General features: G+C 43.2%; 1 protein-coding gene across 2 annotated transcripts in view; it reads right to left on the bottom strand.

Annotated features, from left to right (window-relative positions):
• Nucleotides 1-20,153, bottom strand: part of SDC2 (syndecan 2) — an 84,103-nt gene extending 63,950 nt beyond the window's left edge. The window contains exon 1 of one of the 2 annotated variants that reach the window (XM_063130971.1): nt 19,772-20,153. In XM_063130971.1, the coding sequence (XP_062987041.1) occupies nt 19,772-19,831 (60 nt within the window). In that variant the 5' untranslated portion in view covers nt 19,832-20,153. The remainder of the gene's footprint in view (nt 1-19,771) is intronic. The other variant, XM_063130972.1, reaches the window with a different exon arrangement.
• Between the last annotated feature and the right edge of the window lie 369 nt (nt 20,154-20,522).

The raw sequence follows: 20,522 nt of genomic DNA, 5'->3' as shown, positions 1-20,522 counted from the left end.
CAAATCTGCTCCAGAGGGTTGGGGACCCACCAGAGTCGAGGGGTTGCAGGGAACCACAGGCGGAGGGGAGGGGGGGGAAAGAAAGGAAACATCTGCTGCCCGAGTGGACATCCACTCATAGAAAGTTGTTTTTAGACTATGACTTCTACATTTTTGTTTTGTTAATCTAAATATCCTTTTTTTCTTATTACTCATCATTCAGAAAAGACATACAAATATTTAAACAAATAGGAGCATGCCTTCTTCACTGCTGTGTCCTAAGTTGGACATTATACAGCTTTTCCAAGTGTGATCATGAAGACAAGCATTTAAACCGTATGCAAGGGGCACCTGCACGCTCATGAGCTGTAAAGATGTACAGCAGTGCCGAGTGCTATTAAAAAGCAGAGATCCCAAGTTCTATCCTTGGAATCTATTAAACTATCACAGGTGACTGGGCAAGACCTCTGCCTGAGACCTTAAAGCAGGGGTGGGGCACCTGTGACCTTCCAGATATTGTTGGACTTCATCTCCCATCAGCCCCAGCTATATGGCCAATGAGCACGGATGATGGGAGTTATAGCCATCTTTTTGTCATTGGCTAGATAGAGGATGATATCCCATGGTGTTCTTCTCCCTGAAAGCTAGTTGCATGTGCTAGAAGACAGTTCAGCCCTTCCATTTTCCTGGAAGGAGATGTGGTCCAGGCATCTCTCTATGGCCACTGTATACCAGTGTTTGCAAATATTGTTGACCCAGTGTGGTGTAGTGGCTAAAGTGTCAGACTGGGAGTCGGGAGATCTGGGTTCTAGTCCCCACATAGCTATGGAAACTACTGGGTTACTTTGGGCCAGTCACAGACTCTCAGCCCAACCCACCTCACAGGATTGTTGTTGTGAGGATAAAATGGAGAGGAGGAGGATTATGTACGCCACCTTGGATTCCTTGGAGGAAAAAAGGCGGGATATAAATGCAATAATAAAATAAAAATAAAATAAATAGCCCAACAGTATCTGGGATGCTTCCAGATGGAGGACTCCTAGTGCTATCTCTCGGTAGACACTGTGCAGCTATTCCTTAATGGGTTTTCTGCAAGAAGGAAGAATTATCAGAAGTAGTGCTGGGAAACAGTGGGAGGATTATGAGTGAACAACATCATCATCTAGACCTCCCGTGGCATTGCATGAATGAGGCAGGGCAATGGATCGACAAAAAAACCTCATCTGGAAGCACCCATGGAGGGCTACAGCTTCCTCACTTCAGCTTTAGGTATTAACATAATGACAGCCTGACTCATGCAAACTATTCTTCCAGGGTTCAGCTGAGGGGGGATACGAGTGAAGATTTATTCCTCCCTGGCCAGATCTACACCTGGCAGGATATGACACATTGAAACGCTCTGAAAACTGTATCTGGAGTGTGTCCTGGGCCCCAACAATTGTCCATACCGTTATAAACCATTTTAAAGCAGTCATGTAGTGTAGCAAGGCTGAAAGGGATGCTCACCTCACTCTCCTTAGTGTGTCCACCCACTACCCTATCAGCCATTTACCTCTCAACTTGGGCCTGAGCACAGTCCTCAACTACCAACACCAACTACACATGTGCATTCCAACAACATCTGCTACTTATGGCTTAAAAAAAAAGACAAAACTTTTTCTTCCAAAATTCATTACTTTGCTCTATCCTTGCAGGGTTAACTCCCCGCCCCCCACCCCATTCCTTCTCTTTCCCTATGCCCACTTTGGTCAACATATCCATATGGGTGACAACCACAAAGGGTGGGGGGATAGAAGTACTTTTACAATGACCGGGTTCACACAATCACCACAGCTGGTTGCGACACTTGCCGGGTGACTTTTAAATATTCAAGCCGTGACTTTGGCTTGTTATGTTGTCTGAACCCGGCGAGGCTGGAGCGTTGGCATGGTTAACAAATCACCGAGAACCTATGGGCTGTTTTAGGGTGGTGTGTGGTTCGCTAACCACACCAACAACCCAACCTCGACAGGTTCAGACGACACAAGGAGGCGCTGTTGTGGCTTGAATATTCAAAATGGCCGCTCACACACAGCGCAACCACAGCGATCTCCTCGACCCAGCCCAATGTCTTAATTTACTTTTAGGGAGGGGTGAAATCTCTCATTAAAAAAGAAGAAAAGAAATGGAAAAAACAAGTGTGTGAGAGAGAAAGCTTCTAAGAGTGCAACTTTAAAATAAGCACCTGCATAATGACATACAAATTTATATCCTTTTTATTCAGGTAGTGAGCAAATGGTTTGGGCACAGCATCCATTCACAAAAGCTTCCAGCAAACAAATCTCTCATAATAAAGGCTAATTGACAACTGCAGAGCACAAAATGAGGGACTGCCACTCGTTAATTGCAGGTCAGTTCTGTTAAGCTTCATGCTATATTTAACGCTGGCCTAGCAAAGGGCTGCCGCCTGTGCAAAGGCTCTACAGCAAAGTTTCTCTGTGCGTGAGCGTTTAAGCCATGAAGAATTTACCTCGAAACGTTTCCTGACAAATTAGCAGGACAAGGCCAGCTCGCACACTTTCTCAGCAAAAGTAGGTCAGGACTTCTGAATGGCTCCATTTGAAAGCTGTGCTCAGAATGCTGATCAAATGCTTTTTAGTGGATTAGAAACAACAGCTTAAAAGGTAAATTTATATACTACTAATTATTACCAGAACAATAGATTGCAGCCTGCTACTTAACCTGTGGACAGTTTAATTGGCTGAACCTCTCCATTCCCCGAAAAAGGAGTCTGGGTCATCAAGCAAAATTTATAGAAGCAATATTATTCTGGTTTGACATTAAAGAAAGTGTGGTTCAATCAAACAACACTGCTATAAGAATTTTTATCTCTGCTGGAGAGAGCCAACAGGGAGATCATTTTCCTGATGCCATGGCTGGCCCATGAGGCCTACACAGCCATGACTAAACTAGCCAAATGTTACCTCAGCAAGGTGCTTTATGGGGAGGATAGTGATGATGGTGTAGATGTGTGCCAATACTGCAATGACTAACTCAAGTTGCTGGTAAACATACACAGCCAACCAGTGTGGTATAGTAGTTGGAGTGTTGGACTAGGATTCAGGAGTCCCCATTCAGCCATGAAGCTCACTGGATGACTTTGGGCCAGTCACTGACTCTCAGCCTAATGTATCTCACAGCATTGTTGTGAGGATAAAAATGGAGAGGAGGACCATATAACCCGCCTCGGGTTTCTTCCAAGAGAAATAAATGCAGGATATAAAAGTAATATATACTTTTATATATTCATATTATATATATATATATATATATATATATATATATATATATATATATATTATGAAGACCTTTTTATTCTCCCGACATTTTAACAATCTATAAATTTTAAATAACATGGTTTTAAATTTGTAATTTTGCATTGCTGCTGTTTTTATCTGGTTGAGCTTTTATATTGTATTTTATATTATGGTTTTATACTGTTGTTTTATACTTTGAATGGTTTTAATTTTTGTGAACCGCCCAGAGAGCTCCGGCTATTGGGCAGTATAGAAATGTAATATAAATAAATAAATAAATAAATAATAAAAAAATACACTAGTAAATAGAAGTACCACAAAATGCTGTCTTTCCGGCACCAGGTTAAGACTTTCCTCTTTGCCCAGGCATATGGCGGCACATCTTAATTACCCACATGTTTAGTTTTTTAATGGTTTTTAATGCTTTATGTGTGTATGTTCTGTGTTTTAGAATTTTAAATTTAGTATACTCATTTTTATCTTAATTTTAGAATTTCTGTAAACCACCCAGAGAGCCCTGGCTATGGGAGTGGTATATAACTGTAATAAATAAATAAATATAAATTTACCAGGAAAGGAAAATGGCAGCTGTCATGGCACCAAAGGCACCTAACATTTGTTATCTATAACATCATAGACTATATGAAGCCATGTCACAATTCGTACCCTTGCCTATTTACGCCATTTTGAGTCCCCTGTCATATTTACACCCCTTCCTCAATCACCCCTCCTCTCATAATTTTATCCCTATTGTCTCTTTGAAACCTGGGACATTACTACTGATACACACAACATGCAATCAAACAGCAAAGAATACAGTGATGCTGTATTCCAGAGGTAGCCTTGTGGCCCTCCCAATGTTTTGATGTGCAACTCCCATGATCCTTCACCATTGGCTATGCTGGTTAAGGCTGATGGGAGTTGTAGGTCAAAACATCTGGAGAGCCACAAGTTGCCCGCTCCTGTTGTATTATCTGGAGATGAGGATATCTTTTGGATATGGTGGTATGGTAGGTGGATATTCTGAAGACTAGCAGCAGCCAAAAACTAGGCTGCTTTGCACCACATACTAGTCTTGTTGCAAATGCATAAAAATACTAGGAGTAGCAGCATCACCCTCACAAAAAAGGGCTGTGATCTGGAAAAATCCACCATTATTTTTTAGAGTCAGGAGATTTGCTCTTGTCAAAACTCATTCGCTTCCTACAGAAGAGGTACATCTGAACATCTTCACAGAATGTCCGCAGATACTACCTGCTGATTTTAATTATATGTTTGGGGCACATTCAGAGTGGGTGGGATTCCATCTCATTTCTTTTCAGGCAGACCCCAATCCTACTTTTCAAATGGACATAATTGAGCCATGTCTGTTCTGAAATGAAAGCTTCCCACTTCTCTTTTACCCTCTCAAACTTCAAACACTGAACTGGACACCATCGTTTTGAGCGATGCCAAGGGAAGTGAATGGGACGTACATTCCATTTACAAACTCCCATGCATCCTATGATGTTTGCTCTCAGTAAAAGTGCCTCATGCACTGTGCTTAACATCTCCAAAACCCCTGTATCATTTAGCAATCATTATAGCTTTCATTGTGAACTTTGCCAGAAAATCTGTCACAAACCAAACAAGGCAAAAATGAGATTTGGAGGATACTATGAAGCAAAACCTGTTACTAATGTTCCCAATTATTACATCAATCATTCTCAAATCTATTTCAGTAAGCCCAGGAAGAACAAGCAGTTAACTGTATGCGCACTATTTGCATTCTCCATACCGTCTCAACATAATATGTTGACATTATTCTGCAATGCAATATGTAGGCATTATCCTGCAATAATAACATAATATGTAGGCACTATTCTGCAACGTAATATGTAGACACTATTCTGCAATGTAATATGCAGGCACTATTCTGCAATGTAATATGTAGGCATTATTCTGCAATAATAATAATAGCGTAATATGTAGGCATTATTCTGTAATATGAACGTATAAAGCTGCTTTAAACAGGGGAAAACCTATTCAGCCAGATGCTCTCTGAACTCTCAGCCAAGCAGAGTTTTCTTGGAGATGCCAGTAACTGAACCTGGGACCTTCTTAGGGTGGCCATGTGTTCTATTTACAGAGGAGAGTCTTCTTTTTGAAGGCTGTCCAGTCCAAATTTGGTTTAAACACAGTGACAGATTAAAATAAATCCAGCTGAACTCTCATGAAACCAGATCAAATTAGTGCTTCACTTATGCCATCTTAACCATCTTTGCCGCAATTGTGACATAGCTGGCTTGCCTAAGGTCAGGGAGAGACTTCCTGGTTCACATCAAAGTTTCTTAGCCACTACATCTGCTCTTACAGAAGAGTTTTAATACTGCCTGATAGGCCAGGCGCTGAAATGCCTCTAGTATTGGAAAGTATATGAAGGTTTTATGATGTAGTGCAGCCTTCCTCAACCTGGGGCGCTCCAGATGTGTTGGACTACAACTCCCAGAATGCCCCAGCCAGCTGGCTGGGGCATTCTGGGAGATGCAGTCCAACACATCTGGAGCACCCCAGGTTGAGGAAGGCTGATGTAGTGGCACTTATGTCACATTGTGAAGATCATTACCATAGTCCTCACCTGGGAAATTCCACAACTAGGGTGCCACAAAAGAGAAGGCCCCACTAAATGCTCTCGCTGATTTTGTAGCACCAGCTTCCAAGTACACATGCATATGATCAGGGCTGTCACTCAACTCAAAATCCCCATACCTCAGCTTAACTGGATTGCAGATCGGTCTGCTGGAAAGGCAAGCCAAAGTGTAAACATAAAGCGAACGCCAAGCTCAGCAAATCTAACAGGCTTGGGAAAATAAGGGTTCCACAGCCATTTAGTCTCCAGCATGTTTCATGCAGTTCCTTTCTGTGAAACTGCACATTACAGTTGAAATGCCAAGCCTCACAGCTAGGAAATAATCAAAGAGTCTATGCTGGAGAAATTATAAACAAACCCATCAAAGACTGCAAGCTGCGTGGAATTTTTCAATGCAAAGAGATATATGTATGAAATTTTTCATTGACCTAATAAAAGCAGGAGTAATGTTACTCCAAAGCTTCTGCCTCAGGGTGGTGATTCTTTTCTCTCCATGAATTCGAACACTGCATAACACAGAAGATTTTTTAAAAAAACAAACAAAACAAAACAAATGTTTTTTTCTGTAATACAACAAGTCCAAATCCTAGGCAGGCTCTACACTACCGCTTTAAAACGTTGTATAACAGTAGTGACAACTGCTGGGGCCCAGGACACGCACCATATACAGTTTTCAAACCATTTTTAAAGTGTCATATCCTGCTTGCTGTAGATCTCATCCAAGTCTAGGATATGTAACTTTTTCCAGGGGTCTCAAATGTGTTTCCCCAAACTGATAAAAACAAACAGGGGTAGTTTTTTACAGTCATATTCTGGTTTTCTATCCAAATGATACCCAAACACATTGGGGCCAATATGGCAGAAAGTATACATGGATTCAGTGACATCACACTTATAACAATCTTAGGGCACAATCCTATGGGTTGCGCCCTGGGAACTTATACACTCCAGAACTCAGGCACTTATGGCTGGAGCACATAAGAGATACTCTCCTCCATGCTCTGTCCGTTCTGCTTTTTTCAGCTAGACGGACAATTTTGGTTGCTAGCTGGTGGTGGGGAGGCTGCACGGGGCTTAGGAAGATGTCTAAATTAGTTTCTGTGGTCTCCTCCCCTCCACCACATGTTGGGGGGAGAGAAACCTGAAAAACCCTATGTCCCCCCAGACGTTGACTAGGGGACACAGATTGCTCCCTTATACACTTAAACACTTCTGATTAGGGATGCCAGGGGAAAAATGAGTTTGGATCTCTATGAACGTGACCAGTGGATTTTGCAGCGAACTGGCTTTCTGAGTCGCACACACTTGCAGACTGTTTTTTTTAAAAAAAAAACTGTTGGGGGGGAATTTGTGCAATTCCGTTTGTTTGCAAAAGCGCAACTGTTAAAGATACAGGAGCCCTGTCCTCCTTTCCATATGGTCACCCTAGGTATAGGGGGAAGGTGAGCTGGATTAGGATTGTGGTATTTGGGACAGGAGCATTAAGTCTTTGCCAGTGTTGTGAGCCCAATCAGAATCCCGCCCCACAAGCCACATCTCAACAGTGGTAATTTTCAGGGCCGGATTAAAACTCGCTGAGGCCCTAAGTAAACCATGTCAAGATTCAGAGGCCCCATGCTATAAAAGCAGAGAGAAAATCCTGTATTAAATTAAAATAGAAAAGGTAATGAAAGGGTACCACCCATTGTTACAGGGCTCTTGTAGTTAGATAGCCTTCTCTAAAGATGTGTATAAAAGCACTAATAAAGTAAGTTGATTTGAATTTCTTTTAAATTGGCTCTAGTCTGCACATTGCCTCCAGTACTAAAATGCTGTGTTGCCCTGCTTTCTCTATACAAGGCAACTCTGCTGTATCTTAAATGGATACTGTTGTTTTTATACTGTTGTTTTTATGTTTCTGATGGTTTTTTTAATTTTGTATACTTTTTAATGTTTACTGTTTTAACTTTTGTGAACCACCCAGAGAGCTTCAGCTGTGGGGCGGTATATAAATGTAATAAATAAATAAATTAATAAATAAGTCACACCAGTATATTTAAGCCAAAGCAATTTCAATTATAATGCATCTTAGTTATCTCCACAATATTTAGAGCCCTTCATAACCCTAAGACATGGCTTACTTGGCTTGTTCCTAAATCCAGCACTACCTATTTGTGAAATGAAAGGCAGCTACACAGAATCAAACTACATGACAAACATTATGCCTAACTCTGCCCTTTTAGTTGAACTAAAGACACGGTTAACTTACATCCCACTGATTTCAAAAGGAACTAAGTTTAACTAACTCACAGTGGAATTCTACACGTGTGTACTCAGACTTAAGTCCAACAGAGTTCAACATAGATATAGTGGACTTAACAGAAACCTGGCAGAACACCAATGTGGTGCAGTAATCTTTATATAAATATGTAGATTATATACAAATATATACATTCCCCTACACTATTGCTATAGGAAGGACAGAGAAGGGTGTACTGGGTGTTATGTCACTCTGTACAAAAAGGTCTGCCATCTTCTCTCCATCCTGTCCTGGTCACCCATTCATCCTGTGGGCTGTCCATTTTTTTGTTGCTGTTTTAAAGTGCTTTTTCTATCATTTTATTGCTGGACAGCCAGCATGGTTTAGTAGTTAGAGTGTTGGACTGGGACTCAGGAGATCCAGGTTCTAGTCCGGAAAGAGTATTCTGTGATGTCACAGGCATTGACCAATCAGCACTCTGCACACCCTTTCTGCTTTAACTTGGTAGAACATGTTTCTCTTTCAGAGAACTTGTGAATTGGGTTATTAACTATTGCTTTTTATCTCTTGAGTATTATCCATGGGAATTCAATCTTTGTAGGTGCTCATGTAAATGCAGAATTGTTAGCTATTCAACGTATATAGTCACACACATTTTAAATGAATTCTTTTCAAAAGTTGGAGGACACCTCCAACATGTGAGATATTCTCAGCATACTAAATTATTGTTTTGAGTGGAGCAGGGGAGAGTACAAAGTGTGTATTTGTGTTGAACATGCAACTCAAACACAGGTTAACAAATGTTACTAAAGCTATCCAAAATAAATCCACCTTTGGACAGAGACAATTTACCCCCATTGGGTTAGTGTGTTCATGTGTGTTGTTTTAAGAAAAACAGACTTGTAAGCATTTTTAAATTTGATGTACAATGTGTTCTTTACAAGTTACTTATGTAATTGTTACACATACATTTCACCTCAAGCAAACTCAGAACCAGACAAAAATAATTTGCACTGCTTGTTAGAAAAAGGTCCTTTATGGTTTAACTATCTGTATAGTGCTTTTTCCTCCAGAATTGCTTCTGAAAACGCTTGGCATATGAAGATCTTTATATCCTTTTTGATATTGTTCCTGTGGAACTGAAAAACAAGAACTACAGCAACTACTGCTATCATTGCATCTGGTAAAAGATTAATCTCTCTTTGCTCAAGAAGACTGCAAATTATACTTCACTGTGAACAAGAATGTCCATGTTTCCAGAGCATTGTTTGTATGATACAGGTTTGTGAAGAAATTACTAGTGCTACAGACAGCAAATTCCCCGCTTGCCTTGTGAGCAGGAGCTAAGGACAACCAAACAAAATTTTGTTCCCAGAACAGCCTGAAGTAATTCTCCCATACTAGCTACAACAGGAAACCATGTCATACCGCTTTAGTAATGTGTCTTGAACCAAACCTAAATTGCTCACTCATTATTTGCTGCAGCTAAGATGAGACGCAAACATGAGGGGGGGAAAAAAGGGGGGGTCCTTTATGACTTCCATACAAGTAATGCCTTACAAGGGACTTAACAGAACCTCTCCATCTTCAAAGAACAACACAAGTCTGTTTAAAAGAAACAGCCACATCTAATAAGATGACAGAGTGCTTTTCAGTAGCTGGACAAGTGCTCTTTTATTCAGCCTCCGGATCACAACAACATAAATAATTATTCGCCATAAGGAAAACATTTGAACTGGTGACCGGGAAAAGTTAACTCATTTTGCAGGGTAATTAAATAGTCATTTGATGAACATAATTTAATTAATAACTCATTATATACATTCTGTACTAAGATTATCTTAAATAAAATCAGAAAAGGGTTTTGGGGGGGGAGGGAAGCTCTCACAGAAAGAAAAATGGATGAAACATTTGTTTTATCAAAACTTTATATCATGCTTTATTGCAAAATCGAATTCCATGGTTCTTCCCCTTGATTTGCTGCTAGCGTTCAAGTTATACACACTATCAAGGTAATAACACAGCTTTTATAGTTGACCCGATTTCATGAACCTCTCTGAAGACTATCAAAGCTCTTCCTCTTCATTAGCAAGAGGGAAGCTTTGGAGGGGGCCTTGTAGGCTGTTTATTCTAGTTCCCTGCTTGATGCAGGAAATCCAAAGTGAGAGAATCCCCATTCAGTTCAGAAGAAGTAGGGCCTGGAACAAAATGTTGCAATGTCCAGTGCTCCTGTTCAGGATTGCAGCCAGCCAGCCATGCTGTCTCACAGGCTACTCCATTCCGTTATTTATTTATATATACATACACAGAATTGCATCCACTTTTCTACTCCAAAGGAGTCACTCAACGCGGCTGATAAAGTACACGTGTAACAATAGCCCCATCATTAAAATCATTAGTGAAAACAATGTAGGACTAAAAGCAACATTTAAAAAAAGAGGCACAACAGAATCAAAAGGTTCTTTAAAAAGAAACATCTTCCAATGCTGATGGAGTGCAGAGATACCACCAGAGAAAGAGAGAGAGAGAGGGAGAGAGATGGGCCTTAGCTAGACCTAAGGATTATTCCAGGCAAATGGAGGGGTCGTCCCTGCCTGCTCCTGGGATCCCCTGTGTGTCATTTGGATGCACAGGGATGATCCCGGGACAATCCCGGGATATAGGCCTGGTCTAGCTATGGCCAAAGACTAGGGGCGTTACTAGACGAGGCTCTAGCGCGCGTTACCTTCCGCAGTCACGTCGAGGCTTCCAGATGACGTTCACGAGGATCCGCCGTTATCCCGCGGTGAAGCCTCTTTCTCCCGACTTTAAAAAAGTGAGTTTTAGGACGCCTTTTCCTGCTGTCCCGCGGTAATTCGGAGTACGTGTGGGAGGATGTGAGGTCACTGCGGTCCGGACTGGGCAGGAAAAGGCGTGCTAAGGGGGAGTGGTCAGCGGCTTCGGTCAAGCCGCCTCCGCCATTTGCGCGCAGTCCGGCAGCTGGGGCAGCGCGGCGGAGCGGCTTTTTTTTTTTATTTCCCCAGTGACAGTTTGCGCAGGAACGGAGGACCGGAAAAGTGGCTGGTGACTCCTTGCGGTGGGCAGCTACCGTGGCCGCATAATGGCGGTGCTGTACGCTGCCTGTTAGTGTGGGTACCAGGCTGGCAGAGGGCAGAGCTGTTTGTGGGCTGCTGCCATGGCTACGGCCAGATGTGGGTTGGCTCCTTGGGATGGGGCACAGGGCACAGAGGCGGTCATCGCCGCCGACACCTCAGAGGCATGATGGGAGATGTAGGCACAGAGTGGCCATGCAGACGATTGACCTCGGGTCATATGACACCCGCCACGACCCCCATCAGGAAGTGAGCGCATCAATGTTGACCCTCAACAGCACCAGCAGCACTTCGGCTGGCACTGGCACTGCCGCCGCTGCCGCCGCCAGGGCCGGCGGCGGCATCGCTGACGGCTGCGCAAGTTTGCGGTCTTTCGGACGTGCGCAAACCGTGCAGCGAGCGAAAAAAAAAGCCGCGGCAATCAGGCCGGTGTGGCTGCGCAACCGTTCTCGCGGCGGCAGCAGCACAACCGGCGCAAACTTCCGCCACAAATTGAAGGCAGGTGTGGATGATGAGGCGTCACGGCTGAACGGGAAAAGCCGCTTTCACCGCTCCTCAACGACGGAACACCCGGTACGTCTAGCAACGCCCTAGATAACCTTTTGGAGCACATATGGGGCACTTGCACATTGCCACAAACCATGCCACACCATTCCCTGTCCTCGCCAGTTTTCTACCCCTCTCCCAACAGCCGATCAGCATTCTGTGGCTTCTAAGATCAGTTCTTATTGGGGTGTTTTGAGTTCTTGCCTGAGTTGTTTCGAATCCATAGTTTTTCTTTCCTAAAGATTTGTTGCACTCTTGCAAACCTTGGGCTTCTTCTTCTTCTTCTTCTTCTTCTTCTTCTTCTTCTTCTTCTTCTCCTCCTCCTCCTCCTCCTCCTCCTCCTCCTCCTCCTCCTCATCCTCATCATCGATGAATTCCATATGGCCTAAGAATTTCAACAAAACTTCATAGGGTTTCTGTTTAAAAGTTTCCTCTGTTTGTTTGTTTGTCAAAGGCAGGCAAAAATACAGTTGTTGTTTTTCTGAGTAGTTCTGCACACAATAAGGTATTTCATTAAACAAAACAAAATCAAAGGAACTAATCCATGAGAAACCTATAGGCCAGGGGTGGGCAACCTCTGACCTATGGGGGGCCCTCGCTAGCCTACAGCCTCCTCCTTGCCCCAATCCCCCAGCCCCTGGGCTTTCTTAAAAGCTTCCATTGGTGCTTTTAAAAAATATATTGGGGAAGGAGATTTTCGGGGAAGATTGCAGCTGGGGAGGAAAAGGATACTCTGCTCCTAGTTTCAGACCCCAGTGAATTTAGTTTGTACCCTGTTTATACCCTATCACTTTCACTGGGTTGGCATGTATCATCATCATCTTTTATCTGTGCTTTAATTCACTACTAAGTCAGAAGCTCTTTTCTCACATCTGTTTGTCCAGTTATGTGATTACTTGCTCCGTCTACGCAGTATAGAAGACAGTACTCCTCATTCCGTAGTGTGGGTAACCTGAAAATACTTGACTAAATTGTGCACTTGTGTCATTCATTACTTATAACACACAAAAAATCAAAACCTAAATAGCAAAGAACTCCACTACATTAAATGCAAAGTTAAAGCATTTAAATCAGAAATCAAAGCAATACACACCTGAACTATTTCTGCCATTAAGTGATTAGCAGAACAGTCTTAACTCCACTGCAACCCAATGTAGCTTCATCTGCTACAAAAATATATATCTGGTTTTGCCACTGTAAAAAGGAGTATTCTTGCCGTTCAACAGCGGTTAGCTCCAAAAACTGCTCTCAAAACTAAACAGCCAAGCAAACATATTAAGCTAAACCTCAAAGTCATTCTGCCAACAACCAAATCAATACTCAGCATTTGATTTTTGAAAATGGTTAATGATGAGCAAAAGTTCTCATTTTCCCACCTGTGAAAGCAATTAGGCGGGTGTGTACATGGGAGAGGGCCTTCTCTGCAGTGGCTCCAAACCTCTGCAACGAACTCCTATCGGAGGCCCACCATGCACCACCCTTGCAGGCTTTTAAGAAGGCCTTAAAAACATTTTATTTTATGGTGGCCTTCCGATGAGGAGCACTGTTATTGCTGCTATTGTTGTTCTTGCTAGTTTTATTGTTGATTGCATTGTTTTTCATTGTTTATTTTATTGTGATTATGTTTTATTGCTTTTCATATCTTAACTGTTTTTATGTATTTTATTGTAGTAAGCCACCTCGTGAAGGGTTCTGCCCTGAAAGGTGGCCAAGAAATGTTTTAAATAAATAAACTGAAGTAGGTGTTCAAGCATTCTTTATGGGCCTGGTCCTTTCAAGCAGAAAAATAATAATAAAAACAATAACAAAGTTCCTACTCCATAGTAAACATGACATGGATCACAGCCTGGATGCATAATCCAGGCTAGCATACTAAGGTCGAAGAGAATTTAACAGAGAAAGGGAGTTCACACAACATAATGCTAGCAAGGCTGGTGTCAACGATAGGCATGGTCAAGGTACCTGCTGAGGACCCACACAACAGCAGGGCCCCCTGACAAGAGCTCCCTGGACTTGCTCCTCTTCTTCACCATTGCAGTCTGCTTGTTCACCTGCCTTTTGCTCCGGCCCAGACAACGTTGGTGGTAAAAAGGAGGTGTAGTAGATACTCCCTAGCTCTGCATGCCAAGCAAGCTAGTAGTAGCAATGATGAGAAAGAGGATGAGGACCAATAGCAGTGGTGACAATGGTGGTGAGTAGGGAGACTCACTGAGAGAGAGGCCCACTGAGAGCATCCTGAGGGCCCTCCAAAACCTACAGCCAGTGGGGCACAAGGGCCCTCACGCGTGATGCCTTCAGTGTTCCCCTCTCTCAGTGAGTCTGTCTTCTCATCCCCATTGCCATGAGCTGCTATTGCTCCTCATCCTCTTCCACATCATTGCTACTACTTGCTTGCTAGATATATTTTGTGTGCGCTAACATCTGTCCCTAGCGTTCCAGTGAATTGAATGCTGACAGTCATTTCTGGCTCCTCATTCCTCATCAGTTGCTGCTTCCTGTGGCAACTTCTGCCTATCTCAGGCACTAAGCTGTGGAGGACTTGGTTTCCCAGCCAAAAGGTGGCAGCAGCAACAGTGGCAACTGGGCAGGGAAAAGAGCAGGGAAAAGCAAGGATGCTGTATCAGCATTCAACTCAATGCCAGGAAGAGGTTGTAGTGGTTCAGTGGCAGAAAGACACTTTGCATTTATTTATTTCTATACCACTCAATAGCTGAAGCTCTCTGGGTGGTTCACAAAAATGAAGTACAACTTAAAGTTGTACTTATAGTACAACTTAAAGTATAAAATATGGACACTTTGCATGCAGAAGGTTGAAGGTTCATTCCCTGGCACCTTCAGACAAAGAAAGGAAAGACCCATCTCCTGATCACCATCACCCTTTCCTAATCTGGTGCTCTCCAGATATTATGGTCTTCAACTCCCATCGGACCCACCTAGCATGGCCAATGGTCAGGAATGCAGGGAGTTCTCATCTGAAACATATGCAGGGCATCAGATTGGGGAAGGCAGCCATAGATACTACTCTTCTCATGGAACAACAGTCTGCTTCAGCTTAATTTTTTATTTATTTATTTATTTATTACATTTTTATACCGCCCAATAGCCGAAGCTCTCTGGGCGGTTCACAAAAATTAAAACCACAGTAAAACACCCAACAGGTTAAAACACAATTACGAAATACAGTATAAAAAACGCAACCAGGATAAAACCACACAGCAAAGTTGATATAAGATTAAAATACAGAGTTAAAACAGCTTCCTATGTTGGAAGGCTTCATAGGAAGTTGCTTAAGGCAGCTTCCTATGTTGGAAGGCTAGAGACAGGCTAGATACCATTTTATATATAAAGAGCTGCAGAACCATTTTGTTTGCAAAACATGCTCCTTCATTTAACACACCCCAAGGTATATAATTCCTTATATATTTATTTGCAAAGGCAGCCAAAAACAACAATCTGTCCTTCATCTTGGGCATGGCTGATCCACACTGAACCTATTTTAGAGCTATTTGGGAGATGGACCTCCAGGTGATGCCTTACAAACATCTATGAGATACTGTTTTCTGAGTGGTACCTGTATTCATGCTTGTTTATTGAACTTCTTCTGCAATATTTGGGAACACTATAGACATTTCAGAACTCCAGCTAGATTTACTGATAATGAGGAGACATCAAACCCTTTCCACTATATAGGGGTGGGGCTTCTAAAAATACAACCATCTTCACCCATCAGGTGAATGGCTGCATCATCATCACGCATACCATATATTTTCTGGCTGATGAAATCTTATCACCATATTACCTGCTGGAACTATGGTACCGCTGGAGCAAATGAACTGTACTAGTGACGTGGAATGTTTTCAAGACATCCAAATATAGTTTATGTAAAAGATGCCAAATACCACAACTGTGCCGCCACAATTGATGGCTTTCAGTATTTACTGTAACCCTGATACAGTTTTCCTTGCAACACATGCTCCTTCATTTAACACACCACAAGGCCTATAATTCCGCATTTCTTTTGCAAAGGCAGCCAAAAAAAAACCAACTCCTTTTTTGCTTTCCAAACAACTGTTGGCTAGAATGTACCTTTTCAGAAAAGAATCAATTAAAGGAGAGCAAGAGAAAGGAAGAATTACATGGATCAGACAGATTTGTAAAGTATAAATTTAAGATTAAAATGATTTCGCAGCGTTATAATCTCTTTACACCCTTGGAAAGAACTGATACTGCAGCTATAGCATTGCTGAGTCAAGATTACATGCTTACAACAATCTCAAATGTATTCGACACAGAAAATCTGTATGAAATTTAACTCTAAGGGGTTGTTCATATGTAGCCAGTAACAAGTGAGAAACTTGGACAGAATATTGGCTTTTCTTTCTTACTTTCTGATCTAGAAAGGACCTTAGAAAGTTGTAAAGTGTTTACACTGGTTAGAAAAGCAATCAGTAAAACACTCCTACTTGTATTCAAATGCAGCGTGATCCTAAATGTGTTTACTCAGAAGAAACCCCACTGATTTCAATTAGACTTCTAAGTAAGTATGTTTAAGTATGCAGCCTTTAGTCCATCGAGATGAGAAACACTGGTTCCTAAAATTTGAAGAAGATCATTTCCAGGGGAAGGATACAAAGTCTTCTCTAACTCATATATCCTTTTGCCCTTCTTTCAAGTCAACGAGTGCAAGACTAGATTTGAGTATGGCTGCTCACCCATCCTTCCCAGTTAATGTAAGGCAAATAACATCCAGTTATTTTTATCAATGGTGCTGAATGCTGACCTCATAATTGTCAAATGCTTTATCTTCATGGATTTTAAACATCATGAGGCTCCACAACTGGAAAATCAAGTTTTTGTGGCTTTTTGATTTTATATGAACAGTGGGCCAGATCTAAATTTAGGCATGACTAACTTAAGTCCCATTGATTGCAGTGGGTCTACTCTATGTATGCCTAATTCTGGATCCAACACAATGTATTCAGAAATCCTAATATGCAAACATTTAAACAATCACTCTCATATTACCACTGATCAAACACACTTCACAAATTTCTGTGAGGGGGTGGGCTTAAGAGGCTGCGATCACCAATTACTGTCATGGTCATTTTATAGCTAAAAACATGTTAACAAACATTACAAGATTTTGACAATCAAGATACTCAAATCACTGCAGTAAGGCTAAGAAAGGATTCCAATGCTGCAAGAAGCATGTATGTGCAGCCCAGTCCTAAACAAGTTTACTTGGAAGTAAATCCCACTGTGTTCAACAGGGCTTACACCTAAGTAAGCATGCAGAAGATTTCTGTTTGAATTCAATCAATCCTATGAACACTTGCTCCTCCATCTGGTCATTCCAGGCTATATCCTCAGCATTGGCAGGAGTGAGCATAGAACAGCAATCCTATGCACAATTAATTTAATATAAGCCCCATTTAATTCAGCAAGACTTACTTCTGTGTAAATATTTGTAAGATCAGACTACCAGTTCTAGAAACCCATGACAGCAAAGTAGAACCTCCCAAAAACATGTTAATGCAAAAATCACAACATTGCATATTTTGTCCTGTACACTTTCCCACCACAGAGGAGCTCTTGCATTCTGCGCCCTGTGTCTTTAAGGGGCAAGAAAGCTTGTCTGGAATGTTTCTCAAGGATACTAAGCCAAGCAAAGACAGGAAGCCCCCCCCTTCTTTTGACAATGCCCCCAATTCAGAAAAACAACAACAACCAACCCCTAAATGAACAGAGACGGAGAAATTAAAGCCACATTAAAACACTACGAAGGAAAATAATAATAATATGAATTCAGCTTGGCTGAAATTTTTACTATTCAGTAGTTTCAACAACTGGATTATGCATATGGAAGACTATATGGGGAATAGTGAATGCAAACAACATTCTCTCCAGAGAGAAACTAAGTGTTGACTGTAAATTTCACAGATTCAAGATATGTAGAACTACTTTTAGTTTTAAACTTGAACCAATAAATAAATAAATATAAGAAAGGAATCAATACAAATGCAAGATTTTTTTCACAAATAGTTTACAGACACACTAAAGCTAGAGGGAAAGAGACTATAAGACATATTGTTCAAGCTCAGCAGCTGAACCTCACAGTTCTCAAGGGATCCAAGTACCTTCTGCAACAGAAGCTAGCAGGGGATTTGAGCTATTTTGCGAAGAGACTTTCCCCCACTTCTCCACAGAGGAGCTGGAGTGGACGTAGTTTCTATTGCACAAGGACTAGAAATATATTCAATTATTAATCTGCAATCCTGCACATGTTTCTTTGAAAGCAAGTCTCACTGAGCTCAATTGGACTTACTTCTGAGTAGACCTGCCTACGATTGCACTGTTAATGTCTTAAAATCAACACTAAACTTCAGTGTGTTAGAGGGGAGGCAACAAAGCAAGACCTGAAGCAACCAAGAGACCCTGGGTTAGGTCCAGTATTACCCATACTTCAAGTGAACCTACTGAAACCCATATATGAGCAACTTAAGTCCCACTGATTCCAATGGGTCTACTCGAAATATGGCTAAGTCTAGATCCAACCCAATACTACCACTGCACACTGGGTAAGCACTACAGTTACAACTCAAATGTGGTTTGTGAAGTTTAGGGAGCTTAAATTGTGAAATGCAAAACAAAACCAGAGAGGAAAGGCAACATTTCACTAACTTCATTCTAACAATGTATGCAGTAATGTGTCTCCAAAAATCCTACCAGCAAATCTTAATTTATTGGTGTGTGGGGAGGAGAAACTTAACTCTTAACCTCCCTTAATTTTTTTTCCGCTTCTAGGAAAAACCACAACATTATGCATTCTGATCCATTAAGCTGAACCCATAGATCCCACTCTGGATTTTAAAACACACCCAAGAACATCATATTCGGAATCACCATCATATCACGTTCTCCTTGAGTCCTCCATGCAAGTCAACAAGTCTAAGCAGCAACATCAAAGGTCTGAATACACTATAAATATTTCTGGAGTGTTAAACAGGCGATCAAGGGGGGGGGGGAGAAAAGAAAAGAAACCTCAGCCAACACGCGCCCACTTTTTGAAAGGGCTATTTTTACGACGCATCTTTAAAGCTTTGTCATCTCAGCACGGTGCACGTCTGTACTAAATCATCTATTTTCAGGCAAGTTCTTTTTAAAAAATAAATAAATAGAAGACACCACCCGAACAAAACGTCAAATAATAATAATAATAATAACACAAGGTTTGTCAGAGGCTTCTTGATAAGGAACATCCCTCCTTGAAAAGACTGGCCCTACTTCAAGGGCCGGGGTGTGTGTGGAATGATGAATAATCACTGGCCCATTAAATATAATGGATCCCCTTCTCCTTTCCTCCCACCTCCACCCCAGTTTCACGTAGCACTACAGAGCCGAAAGTGCCCCTTTCTCTTCAAAAAGTTTTGATCTTTGCGAATGACCTCAGCCAAAACTTCTGCACAGCAGATGTGGGAACAGCGGGGGCGTCTCATCCTTCCTCCAACACCCCCCCCCTTTACAACATTGGATCTTAGCCAATTCCCTTAATCGTTCCATCCCCTCCCCAATTCGGGGCCGAGGTGGAATGGAGAAGTGAGGCTTAAGCGCTACCTCCAAAAATAAGCGCCCCCTCTCTCCGCCCCCCCCCAATGTATAGAGATCAATTCAACACGACGATCCGCGTCTTGCTGGCTACAAGTTTCGAACCGAGTGAGTTGGGAGGTTAGGAAAAAGAATTCGTGCGCATTGGAATGGGGGGGGGGGAGTCAGACGAAGTTCCCTTAAGATGCGCAGAGGGGTTGCCGTGCCCCGGCGTGGGGGGTGGGTGGGGGGCGGCTGTTTGCCCGCAGCCGTTGAGCAAATGCAGCAAGGCATCGGGGCTCGCTCCAGGCTCGGTGGGATTCAGCAGGAAAACGGCCCCTTCCTGGCGACCACCCGCCTCTCCGTCCCCCAAGTGAAGCCCCAAAGAGCCGGCGCCAGATCTTACCGTCTCCCCCGAGGCGCAGGCCACCAAGGCGAAGGCGAGCGGTATCCACACGTTCCACATTATTCCCGGGTTGCGGCTCTGGCTTGACGCAACAACCAAAGGGCACAGGAGAGTAAGAGAGGGAGGGAGGCAGCGGCACCGAGACCGAGAGAGCGTGTGAGTGTGAGTGTGTGTGCGTGTGTGAGAGAGAGAGATTCCCCGGCAGTTCTTCCTAGACTCCCCTCACCCCCGGCAGAAGCAACGGCTCGCTGGCTCCCCCTCGCCCTCCTTCCTCGTCTTGGCTCCCGCCGCCGCCTCTCCTCACTTGTTGGCTCGCTCCAGGGCGGAGTTGGCTGGCTCGTGGGGAGCAAAGGGGGAAAGGGCTGGCTGGCGGGCGGGCTGGCTGGTGGCGTCGGTGGGTGGGCTCCTGTCCGTGCCGCTGCCGCCCTCTGGCCCGGCGGCGCTCCCTTCCCGAGCTCGTCCCTCGCCGCGGCGCAGGAGGGGGGGGGGGGCTGCTGCTGCTGCTGCTTCTCCTTCTTCTCGCCGCCTTGCGTTGGCTTCGTAGCCGCGCCGAGGAGCAGCGGGGAGGGGCGGCGGCCGAAGAAAGTTTGGGGCCGGCGGGCGGGGGGGGGGGGAAAGAGCGGCGCGCGCGCGTGTCCCACGAGCAATAGGAAGGCAGAAGCGAACCTCGCCGCCGCCGGTGCCGGCCTGTCCTCCCCCCGCTTGGCTTTTGCCTCGGTGGCTCTGCGAGGAGCGACTCCTAGTTAAAGCC

The sequence above is a fragment of the Elgaria multicarinata genome, chromosome 7 (genome assembly GCF_023053635.1).
Source record: "Elgaria multicarinata webbii isolate HBS135686 ecotype San Diego chromosome 7, rElgMul1.1.pri, whole genome shotgun sequence".
NCBI lineage: Eukaryota > Metazoa > Chordata > Lepidosauria > Squamata > Anguidae > Elgaria > Elgaria multicarinata.
The sequence above is the reverse complement of the archived record's forward strand: the minus strand, read 5'-3'. Positions and strand labels throughout refer to the sequence as shown.